Source organism: Benincasa hispida, chromosome 1 (assembly GCF_009727055.1).
Source record: "Benincasa hispida cultivar B227 chromosome 1, ASM972705v1, whole genome shotgun sequence".
NCBI classification, from domain to species: domain Eukaryota; kingdom Viridiplantae; phylum Streptophyta; class Magnoliopsida; order Cucurbitales; family Cucurbitaceae; genus Benincasa; species Benincasa hispida.
In genome coordinates, this window is record NC_052349.1 from 15176006 (window position 1) to 15188334 (window position 12329).

General features: G+C 33.8%; 3 protein-coding genes across 5 annotated transcripts; 2 read left to right on the forward strand and 1 right to left on the reverse strand.

Moving 5' to 3' along the window:
* Window positions 1–3012: 3012 nt before the first annotated feature.
* Window positions 3013–3843, reverse strand: LOC120072919 (pre-rRNA-processing protein TSR2 homolog). The gene is made up of 3 exons (XM_039025460.1): window positions 3607–3843; window positions 3423–3514; window positions 3013–3321 (listed from the first exon to the last, which is right to left on the reverse strand). The coding sequence occupies exons 1-3, from the start codon at window positions 3803–3805 to the stop codon at window positions 3268–3270; spliced, it is 345 nt and encodes a 114-aa protein (XP_038881388.1). The 5' UTR covers window positions 3806–3843; the 3' UTR covers window positions 3013–3267.
* On the forward strand, window positions 3821–8958 carry LOC120072894 (pentatricopeptide repeat-containing protein At4g14850). Of its 3 annotated transcripts, none has more exons than XM_039025437.1 (3): window positions 3821–5771; window positions 6169–6455; window positions 8826–8958. In XM_039025437.1, exons 1-2 carry the CDS (start codon window positions 4186–4188, stop codon window positions 6401–6403), a joined length of 1821 nt encoding a protein of 606 aa, XP_038881365.1. In that variant the 5' UTR covers window positions 3821–4185; the 3' UTR covers window positions 6404–6455; window positions 8826–8958. The 3 variants fall into 3 exon arrangements, with proteins under 3 accessions (XP_038881365.1, XP_038881359.1, XP_038881355.1); XM_039025431.1 differs by lacking the exon at window positions 8826–8958 and adding an exon at window positions 6754–6892 and having other exon boundaries at window positions 3822–5771; XM_039025427.1 differs by lacking the exon at window positions 8826–8958 and adding an exon at window positions 6675–6809 and having other exon boundaries at window positions 3822–5771.
* LOC120072913 (late embryogenesis abundant protein D-34-like) lies at window positions 7085–10225 on the forward strand. The gene is made up of 3 exons (XM_039025446.1): window positions 7085–7442; window positions 8826–9107; window positions 9545–10225. Exons 1-3 carry the CDS (start codon window positions 7116–7118, stop codon window positions 9818–9820), a joined length of 885 nt encoding a protein of 294 aa, XP_038881374.1. The 5' UTR covers window positions 7085–7115; the 3' UTR covers window positions 9821–10225.
* The last annotated feature ends 2104 nt before the right edge of the window (window positions 10226–12329 follow it).

Sequence of the window (12329 nt, forward strand, 5' to 3'; positions counted from 1 at the left end):
TATGCATCTTATTTAAATATCATTGTTATATTTAAAGTTTAGGTTATTTCCTAAAGTATGACATGCATAGTTAGTATGCATGGTTATAATATAAGTGTTATGTTATATAGCTTAATATTTGATTAAAGCATGTACACTGTAAAGTGTTGTTTTCATTAAAATCTAGGTGAGTACGTTATATTATGCATGTTAATGAAAATAGATGATGCATGAAACATGACATTATATAGATTAAATATTAATGCTATATTAGTGATACCACTAAATACATGTTATAGTTTTTATTTCATAAATGTAAAATTGTTATATGTTTAATGATATAGAAATTAAAATCTATAATAAAGTGTTGCATGCAAATATAGGGTTTTAAAGAATGGTTTTTAAAGGGTTTAAAATTTTGAATCTTTTATGTAAAAGAATTTCTAATAAGATTAGAAATATGTTAATCTTTTATTTTTTTTTTAATAGGATTAAAATAAGATAATAAAAGATTAAATTTATAAAATATTGACTATAAGAGACCTTTGATTAGGAAAGTTCTGTCTAGGATTGGGGTATTTAAGTTGACGGTAAGGGAATAACCTGAGAATTGACTTGGAAGGTAAATTAGTAAACATTTTATAAGCATGGAATAAATGATTAAACTTTATTAAAATATTTAATAGATGATAATCATATGTCGTTAAACTATGATGATAATCATATGTCGTTAAACTATCTAATATAAGTATTATATTAGACCTAGTTGTACTTACGAGCAATTTGTGAAGGGTCATCATACTGTTGATTGGTTATATCCAATAAACACATAAATATATCTGTAGTATAAAGAGTGTAGTTGTCGGTCTTTAGTGGAGTACCCAACAGTTAACAGATGATGAATAATGTAACTAAAGAGTTTAATTAATTATTCATGTACTTCAAGCTATAGGTTCATAAGGTCCATTTGGTAGCTTAAAAGATTTAGTTGAGAATCAGTTTTTGAATTAATTTGAATGGTTCAAATTCATAGAGGGATTTAATTAAAACTATAGTTTATATCGTATGTGATACAATATTAAAACTATATGTTATATTTGATATAACATATAATTTAATATAAATATAACATGATAATAATATGATAAGTAGTTATCATATTTATTTATGTTATTATTATTTTGAATAATAAGGAAACCCATCTTTTCTATCCACCCACTTTAGTGGGTAGTTATGTTTTTTATGGCAAAAATCTTTTTCTTCTTCTTATACGTTGAAGTTGTTGAACGATAAGAGTTTTTTTTTACAGAAGTGTTCTGTGTTTTTGTGTTCTAGAGAGAATTCTCAATCCTCTTCCTCCACCTAAACTTTCCCTCTAAACCAAAATAGTCAAAGCCTACCACTCCTGGGTTCTCACCCTGAGAATACCAAGGACTCCATTGTGGTTGTTTCCGGATTTTGGTTCGAGAAAATCTTGAAGAAGGTCTTCAAAAAGTTTCCGATTCCGTTCGAGGGAGGATTCGTGAAAAAAAGGTCTTCAAAGGTGAAATTCTTGAAACCCTTTTTCTTATAGAGCATGCTGTAATTTAAATGCATATCTGTTGTATATTTACTGTAAACTCAGTATTTGATAATTAATAGAATTTTGACAATCCATTTCCGCTTGGTTCTCCTCACACGAGTTCCTTCATCTTTTTCCTTCCCTAGGTTTTTTCCCATTAGGTTTTTCCTATTAAGGTTTTAGCGAGACATATTTCATACATACATATATATATGTGTGTGTGTGGGCATTTAAGGGGGAATATTATAAATATCATAAAAATAGATGCCCAATGTTTAGTGTCCTAAAAGTCATGTGTCATTTTTTATATTGTCTATGTGTCTTGTAATAATTCATGTTTAGTATCAATGTAAGTCCGCATCCTACTTGTCACTTTTCCTATAAATAATGGCATTTGGTGGATCTCAAGAGAATGCACATTAGTGAGAAATCCACTTCAAAATTCTGTTAATTTTCATTTTATCCAATTTTATAATTTTAGTTATTTTATTTTGTTTTATATTATATTATATTTATTATTATTATATTATATTTTCTCCATATCCGTGTTCTTGTCGTGCGCATCAATTTTACAATAAAAATAAATAATTCAATGAAAATAAAGATATATTTCATGTTTTATGTGTATGATAGTAGATTAAAAAACTATGTATAGTTGAAACTAGTTATGGGAGTTTTATTAAATGACTGCTTATGAGGTTTTATAAAATTATAGGAATTAAATCATAAGTTTTAAAACTATAGATACTAACCCTTTTTTTTTTCAAGATATAGGAACCAAATTTATAAATTAACATAATTTAGTGCATGCGCATATTTTAGTTTAGAAGAAGAATGAATTGAGTTTACAACCTAAAATACAATATTTGTTAACGTTTTTATATCTGTTTTAATATAGTTCTACATTTTAAAATTTCAAATTCAAAATCTGGATAGTTTTCAAAATTTGCAATGGTCATAAAATCCAAAAATAATTTTCAAAATAAAAACATATTACCTATCAAACATGCTCTAAAAGACTAATATATAATCGAAAAAGTTGTACAAACCACCCTTGAACTGTGAGGTTCATTTAATAACTCTTAATTTAATCAATTGCTCCCTTTAGCTTTGTGGTTTGTCACAATTACATTTCTAAACTTTGAAGTTTATTAATTAGCCCTCAATAGATTGTTATTCGTTACAGTCACCTCGGTAATATGTTAAAATTTTATATTTACCTTTGTTTGAAATGTTTTTAACTTTTATTGTTTTATTGAAATTTTAATTAATAAATATATAGATATCAATACTAACATGGAGGGTTGATTGTAACAATTAACAAACTACTTGAGTTAATTGATCGCATTCAAAGTTTAGGAGTATAATTGTCAATCAAATTAAAAGTTTAAGAATATTCATAATTCAGAGATGGTATGTGCAATTTTTCTTTATAATTTTAGGGCAAAGGGACTAAAAAGAGATAAATAATATTCAAAATGCATCTTGAGAGACAAAAGAAGATTTTCCTTTTTTTTTTTTTTTGGTTTGAGAAATCAAACTAAGAGGATCTAAGTCCAACCAGTTACAAATTTTGAGTACTGAATTTGTATTGGTAACAATAACAATTCATATAAGATTTATCGTCAGGCCGATGGCAGCAACTACAATTCTATCCCTGCCTGGAAGCCATGACAAATCCGGTGCTGGTTTAATTTCTCATATGAACAATCCGATTCTACATTTCTCTAACGACTTCCCACCAAATTTTCTTCGTATATCATCATCAATTGTTCTGCTACCTGCTCGAATTTTCATCCAAAACATCAACTTTTCTGTTAAGTTGATTGTAATTTCAATGTTGTGTAACGTAACCCCAACAATTGGTTCTAGGAATTTTTACCTGTTCGATGCTCCCATCTTCAATCTCGGTGTTGAAGGAAAGCAACAGGGTTTCATGGAGCAAAGTTTCCAGATCTTCCACGTATAAAGGAGCTGCAATTATTGGAAGCAAAAAACATACATCAAGAAATTGCAAAAGGTTAATTTTAATGGCGGATGATAATTTAAAGAAGAAGGGTAATAACGTTTGGATTGAGAGAACCAAGCGAAGACATCAGAGGCGAGATTCAGAGATTTCTGGTGAGAATCGCGACCTCCCCATTGATTTTCAATGGCCATTTGAAGGCCATCCCACCGAGAAAACACGGATGAAATGGCCTTTTGGAGGCTTGAGACAGATCCCGCCTTATAATTGGTTGAGGTTAATCCATCAATTGACTCCATGGATGATCCTCAGAGTTTCGTCTTCGTATTCTCCCTCTTCCGGAACCTCGAAATCTTCTTTTTCTCTGTCACTCCTAACAGAGTAACCAGAGAGAGAGAGGGCGGTTGCATCTAGTAATTAATGTCAGAATTGGGCGGAGAGAAAAGCGGAGATGTGTTTGGAGAGAGAGGCGTAGAGAGTTCGGGCCTTTTTTTATATCTTCAAATGATAGAGCTCGATTCCATGGCTTCTCGAATTCCCGCCAAATCCAACTGAATCGAAGTAACGTCATAGAAGAAGATTCTCGTAATTGGAAAAACCAGAGGGTAAGATTGCTCTCTTTACTTCTTCTTCTTCTTCTTCATTCTGATCTAGATCATGACCTTTAAGGTATTCAACCATGCCGTTTCTCTCACCAAACTCGCTCGCTTCACTGGTCGAATTGGCCGTATCGGTTCGTTCTTCTCTTCTTGGCCGAGCCGCCCATGCCCAAATTCTCAAAACCCTAAAAACTCCTCTTCCAGCTTTCCTCTACAACCACCTCGTGAACATGTACGCTAAATTCGACCATCTTAACTCGGCCAAACTCATCCTCGAACTCGCCCCTTGCCGCTCCGTTGTCACTTGGACTGCCCTTATCGCCGGTTCCGTCCAAAACGGCTGTTTTGCTTCCGCTCTGCTTCACTTTTCCGACATGCTAAGTGACTGTGTTCGACCCAATGACTTCACTTTCCCTTGCGTTCTCAAAGCCTCCACTGGGCTTCGCATGGCTATGACAGGCAAACAGCTACATGCACTTGCGGTTAAGGAGGGGTTAATAAACGATGTCTTCGTCGGGTGCAGTGTCTTCGACATGTACAGCAAATTGGGCCTTCTTAGTGACGCATACAAGATGTTCGATGAAATGCCTCATCGAAACCTCGAGACATTGAATGCGTATATATCCAATTCTGTGCTCCACGGGCGACCTGAAGATTCTGCCATTGCATTTATTGAGCTACTTCGAGTTGGTGAGAAGCCAGATTCCATAACATTTTGTGCTTTTTTCAATGCGTGTTCAGACAAACTAGGCCTGGGGCCTGGGTGTCAGCTTCATGGGTTCATTATTAGAAGTGGGTATGGGCAGAATGTCTCTGTTTCAAATGGGCTGATTGATTTTTATGGGAAATGTGGGGAGGTTGAATGTTCTGAGATGGTTTTTGATAGAATGGGAGAGCGGAACAGCGTATCTTGGTCCTCTTTGATAGCTGCTTACGTTCAAAACAACGAGGAAGAGAAGGCTTCATGCTTATTCTTGCGAGCGAGGAAAGAAGATATCAAACCAACTGATTTTATGGTATCAAGTGTGCTTTGTGCCTGTGCTGGTCTTTCGGAAATCGAGTTCGGAAGGTCAGTTCAAGCACTAGCCGTCAAGGCTTGTGTAGAGGAGAACATCTTTGTTGGAAGTGCACTGGTTGACATGTATGGAAAATGTGGAAGTATTTATGAAGCAGAGCAAGCCTTCAACGAGATGCCAGAGAGAAACTTGGTGTCTTGGAATGCATTGCTGGGCGGATACGCGCACCAAGGACATGCAGACAAGGCTGTGGCATTGCTCGAGGAGATGGTGTCAGTGGCAGGCCTGTCGCCGAGCTATGTAAGTTTGGTCTGTGCATTATCAGCTTGCAGTAGAGCAGGAGATTTGAAGACGGGGATGCAGATTTTTGAGTCCATGAAAGCAAGGTACGGTATAGAACCAGGGCCAGAGCATTATGCTTGCTTGGTAGATTTGCTTGGACGTGCTGGAATGGTAGAATGTGCGTATGATTTTATAAAGACCATGCCATTTCCTCCTACAATCTCAATCTGGGGTGCTCTGTTGGGGGCTTGCCGAATGCATGGGAAGCCAGAGTTGGGAAAGTTGGCCGCTGAGAAACTGTTTGAACTTGATCCAAAAGACTCTGGAAATCACGTTGTGCTGTCCAATATGTTTGCGGCAACTGGAAGGTAACCCTCAAATTTCACAACGATCTTATTCACATCTACATTTGAAAGTTAGCTCATTACTCGATCATAGCTATTGTCAATAGTACTTAGAAAAGATGACTCTTGACATTCTAAATTGATAGATCGTTGTTTGATCTTTTATTCCTATTCTACTACTATTCACTCGTGAGTTAAAAATTTAACTAAAAATCCAATAGGCAACTACTATACTATTAATTTCCTAAGATCATAGAAGTTTAAAGACAATAACTTCTTACTTTATTCTTTAATACTAAATTAAATCGCCACTAAATCTAAAAATTTAGACCAATGAATTGTTGTATTCTTAAATCTCTCACATTCTTCAAGACATTGATTTCTCAAATTCTATGGTAAATGAATTGGGGGCGGAATTCAGGTGGGAAGAAGTGACTGTCGTACGAAATGAGATGAAAGAAGTGGGGATCAAAAAGGGAGCTGGGTTCAGTTGGATAACTGTAAACAGTAGAATTCATATATTCCAAGCGAAAGACAAAAGCCATGAGAAGGACTCTGAAATTCAGGACATGCTGGGGAAGCTGAGGAAGGAGATGCAGGAAGCTGCTGGTTTCATTGCAGACACCAATTATGCTCCTTTTGAAATGTCGAATTAATCAGATTTGGCTGCCACCTTAAGAGCAATGCTCTTGCCATCACTTTCTGCAGGTACTGAATTCATCTCTAGTAAGTAATCAAGAATCAGCATTGATATTTGTTTTTCTGGAGATTATTTGAGAAGTTACTACTTTCCCTCTCCGTAGTTTTTCAAATGATCTCATTGTAAACTGTAATTGTTAAAATTCTAAGCTTGCAATCCTTCCTCTCTACCTGATTGTCTTCCAAGTTTCTTAATTTTTTCCCCCTCTTTTGTCGTTTCTTGTGCAGTTGAATAATTAACCCATTAAGTAACCAAATTATACAAACTAGATCCAAAATGTTTAGATCATATGCAATTCCATTGCAGGGAAGAAACACATCCAACCCAAAGGCTCGTAAGTTCCACAAATTTTCCAAATCAATCTCTTGAGATTTGAAAATACTTTCCTCCAGTACGAATAAATGTCCAGAAACTGCCATCTGTACCCAAAACTCAGCTAAGTGTCAAGCAACTGGCACTCCCTTCTCAGTGGATTTCTCAAGCTTTCTCCACCGGCCATCTGTACATTTAATCATCAAATCACTATCCTTCTTCTCTACATTCAACACTTGTCCCAACATGACCAGCCACTTCTTCCACTCACCAATCTCTTCAAATAGGGAACAGCAAAAATTCAACCGCCATTGCAGAAAGAAACTTCCCATAGTTTTTTATTTTGTGTTGAAATCATGAGTCAGGAGCAGCCTCGCCAGAACGACGATGAGCAGCTGGAAACCATCAAATACGGGGACGTTTTTAACGTCTCGGGTGAGCTGGCTGCGAACCCTATCGCACCTGAGGATGCTCGCATGATGGACAGTGCTGAAACGAGGGTGTTGGGGCAAGTGCCTAAGGCTGGTTCGGCCGATGTCATGCGGGCCGCCGCTGCTCATAATGTCCAAATTGGTCTTCTTAGTAGCCGTGATATTAGCGATGCTGCTAAATACCAAGGCATTAACATCAGCGAGACTGATGTTCCCGGAGCCCGTGTCGTTACTGAAAGCGTTGCCGGACAGGTCCCCCATCTTGAATCTCTCCCATCTCTCCCATCGCTTGATTTGTTTGTTTGTTTTTTATGTTTTCTTTTCATTATGCTTGAATATTTTTATAATATTGGTTAAATAGTAAATTTGGGAAAAGAATTTAGTTTCTATAATTTTGAAAGTTAGAATCTAATCTATACTAAATTTCATAAATAGTCTCCTACTTTTTAATAAAATTTTCGTAGTCCCTACCTCTGGATTGTTTATGAAGCTTTTGTCAAAACTATAGGACTATATTTTAATAATTAAAATATAGGGATTAAATTCTAACGTGCCCTTACTTATAATGTCTGATTTAACACCTTCAACCTTATTTTCGTAATACTAAAATTGATTTTTGGGGTATGGAAATTTTGAACGCCCTTACCTATAATGTTTGATTTAACACCTTCAACCTTATTTTCGTAATACTAAAATTGATTTTTTCCCCCCTAATACAACTGAATGGGTATGAAAATTTTGAATTTATATCATCGTTGAGCTACTCATTCTTTCTGACTATCACTTACATTTATTTAAATTAATGATTTGCAGGTTATGTGTTTGAGGTGATTTTGAACCTGGCACGTCATAAATTAGTACTTTTTAGAGACTTTTCTAAAATCATAGATATTGACCAGCTTGAAATTTTTGTCGTATTTTTTAATCTAAAATTTGATTTTTCTAAGCGCAGCCTATTTGTGCATCCTCAGCTTGATGCATCCACTATCATCAGACACGTAGCGAAATGAACTAAAATATTAAAAATAAATTTATTATGTGCCAAATTTTGGTGGTTGGTTGGAAGATTTGGTGCGACTTAAAAGATAGATACAGCTCAGAAAGTATTTTTCTTTTTCTGATGGGTGACATTTTTTCCATCCAAATTTGCACCAACCAGAGTATTAACACTAAGTAGCAGTATGGAATAACTTGAAAAAAATGCCTTTTCCTTTTTAGGATGGAGAAAATGGTCTAATTTTCTTAGATTTAGAAACTTCTATGTTTTGTTTTCTTCCAAATTGTCCTTAATTGATTATTTTGTTGCGTGAGTTTGTTAACGAATTTTAACTTTATTATGAGTGAGGAAATAAATTGCAAGCCAAAGGGATTAATTGTTAAATATACGGAATTAAATCGATTTTTTTTTTTTCAAGAGTAGATTTTTTAATTGCCACATACCCCTAAAATTGGACAGGAATTATAATTTCATCTTAACTTGAAGGAGGAAAATGCTTAGGATGTCTACGCCATCTTTCTGTCGTCAGTTTTTCTTCTTTCTTCAAATATTCTTTAAATATTTGAGTTTATTCTTTTGTGCGTCATCTAGTCTAGTATGCACCAAGTACTCAATATCACATTTATTTACTTTTCCAGGTTGTTGGACAGTATTTGGACACAACGATGGCGAGTGGGATAGAGACGCCGGAGCAGAATGTAATCACGATCGGACAAGCCCTGGAAGCAGCATGTCAAACTGTAGGATACAAGCCAGTGGAACAGAGTGATGCTGCAGCAATTCAAGCCGCTGAGGTACAAGCAACAGGCAACAATGTCATAAGCCCAGGTGGGCTGGCCGCCACTGCTCAGGCGGCAGCAACTTTCAATGCCATAATGGATCGAGATGAGGACAAGATCAAGCTCAACTATGTCCTAACGGTATCAGAACTTCTGAATTCTATCATATGATATTCTATACTTGACGCATTGATTATTGCTTCCTTGCTCATTGATTTTGTGATGAAAGTTATGTTTATCTAATACGAATTATATTCTTTTTAAGTTAAAGCATAAACGGCATAAAACAGAAAATTAACTACTAACAAACTCATTCACTTCCACTCGGCTAACTAATATACAAGAATATTAGCTCTAATATATTGCACTCTCTCTAATTGAGCAGCAGCAGGTATCACAAGATTTTTACCAATATATAGCTGAGACATTTTCTGTATAAAAACAAATCCAATTATACTTGCACAGTTATTACCCTTTTACATTATTTTTTCTGTATAAAAACAAATCCAGTTATACTTGCACAGTTATTTTTTACATTATTCTGAGAATCTTTCCATTTTCCTTTTTTATCTGTACAGGCCGCAACTCAGAAACTAGCGACAGACAGAGCGGTGAGCCAACAGGATGCGGAGGGGGTGGTGAGTGCCGAGCTAAGGAACAATCCAAGCCTGACGACACACCCAGGTGGGGTGGCGGCCTCCATAGCTTTCGCTGCTAGACTGAATGAGGGTGATGCAGAGGGGGTGGTGAGCTCAGATCTGAAGAACGATCCAAGCCTGACGACACACCCAGGTGGATTGGCAGCCTCCATCATCGCCTCCGCGGGACAGAATGAGGACGGCGGGGGTATATGAAAAGGTAACAGCAGCTTAACTGAGAGTTCTGAGCGAGTGTTTAGGTATATGAAAAAAGTAATAACAGCTTAACTAAGAGTGTGAGTGAGTGTTTGTTTTGGAAATGAAGTGTTGGTTTTGATCAGGAATTTTGTTTTTCTGATACCGTTATTCGTGTCTTTAAAAACAAAACTCTGCTCCACAAGAAAGCAGCCTTTTTATTTTCCCCTTGGTTCTTTTTTTTTTTTTTTTTTTTCCTTTCTTCTTTCTGTTTGTGTGATTTTAAAATGGAGAGGTAAATAATAAGGGGAAAAAACCAGCTGTTTGGTTTCAGAATATGTTGACTGTTCACTGTGGAGTCAGGTTTTTTTGTTTTTATTTCAAGAGGATCGAGAAATGTTCAGGGATATGGATTGGTCTTTTCTCTGCAGGTTCTATTTCAACTTTGTTGAATTGTTCATGTTTTCTTTTGGTTTTTTTTCCTTCAGAATTGGTTCCCTTTTTTAAGATAGGGAAAAAGGTTGAAAATTTTGAAGCCATGTTTGGTAGAGAATCTGAAAACAAAGGATTGAATAAATAGTTCTATTTTAAAATAGACTATTATTTATGAATATTATTTAATGAATATTTATTTTGTTATTAACTTTTAAATTTTGGATATTTAATATTCAAAATTTAGATACAATAAGGATATTAACATTCAAATTTAGATACAATACAAACAGATTAGAGGGGTCTTTAAGCTCTCTGACAATATTTACTTCCACCAATGTTGCATGAACATTTGAATTTGAATTTCAAACAGAACTTTTCGGTTTTTGATTTTTTTTTTTCATTTTTATTGATTTTTTTTTTGAAAAAAAGGAAAAAATTGAGTTCAACTTCAATTTTGGGAAAATTTGAAGTAGCTCTCTACTGTCCAATTTCTTGAATCAATATTCAAGATAACTGCCAACAAAAATTATTCAAGATAACGAAATGCATATATATTTTTCTAAATAAATAAATTTATCTGGAAGGGACATCTTTTTAATACAATTTTGAATATGAAAAAGAATATTAGGTAATTATCTTAAGGCTTGCAACTTGTAATATTTTCAAATACAACAAAGAATGGTGGTAATTATCATTTTCTTCCATCAAGAAGAAGAAGAAGAAAGTGCTGGTTATTTACTAAATATTTGTTAAACACCTTATGTTTTACGTGTATCAACTTTTACCCCAAAAAAACACGAATGTATTTATAAAAGTTCTATTATTTTCTTTCTTTGCAAGGTTTTATTATTTTCTTAAATCTAATTTTGTCACTATCGAATCACACGATAAAAATAATTTTTAAGAATAAATATGTCAAGATTTTCACAAAATTTCTGTTGATTCCACTAATCCTAAAAGCCAAAAACTGAAATTTATCTCTTTTTCTTAAAAAAAAAAAAAAATGGTTATCGATCCTTTTTTTTTTTCTTATAAATGTATTTGGAAAAATTAGAAGGATATTATCCTTTTAGAAACTATTTAGAAAAAATATTGTTGTTTTCAAACTATTTGTAAAAATATATATTTTTTTTTTACAAGTCGAGGGTTGAAAATTTGACCTAGATGGGTTGAATTTTGAACCTTCGATCTTTCATTTTCTCTTTACATTTGTACGTCGAACTTTAAACCCTCGACCTTGTCCTAACATTATTATTGAGTCTGTTTAATTATCATTGAGACTTTTTCATAATTATTTGATGTGGAGAGAATGAAAGTCCTTCCCCATTTCGGAGACCTTCATCATAACACTCATAATTATTCGATGTGTTAAAAATAATTTTGTATTGGGAGAGAACGAAATAAGGAAGAGTAAGAGAGAGAGCGAGAGCGAGTACAAGATATCCGTACAAATTTTTCTTTTTTTATTTTTTTAATTATTACACATTCCACTTCTTTCTTCCTTCTTTTTTTTTTTTAACTTTTCATTTTATAAAAAATTTCTAAAAATATTTTTTTATTATTTATAATTTTTTTTAAAAAAAAAAGAAAAAAAAACTCCATCAAAATCTTGGTACCAAATGTACAAAAGGAATCCAAGATCATTATTGTAAAATCTTTTAAACTATTAACCTCACTACTGTAATTAAAATTTCTGTTCTTTATATCAATAATACAGTCTTATTTATAGACTTGCATGGGAAAGATTTTGAGTGTTGATTTGATTTATTATGTCCCCAAATTATTATCTAAAATATGTAAATTTGAATATTGAAGTTTTTTTTAACCTAACTTTCTAGATTTAGACTATATGATGTAATATTTATGTAAGTGACATTTAAAAGCTTCTATATCAAAATAATTATTATTCATAATATATAAAATAATAAATTAAAAAAAATAATATCTCATAAAAATAAAAAAAAATGTAAATTAAATATCTCATTTATACAAAATAATTACAAAAATCAATGTGTCCCATAGGCGGACGTCATCGATTCGAGCTGGTTGTCGTCATCGACTTCGAACTTAAGGTTGTTCGGGTTCTTCTTGATGT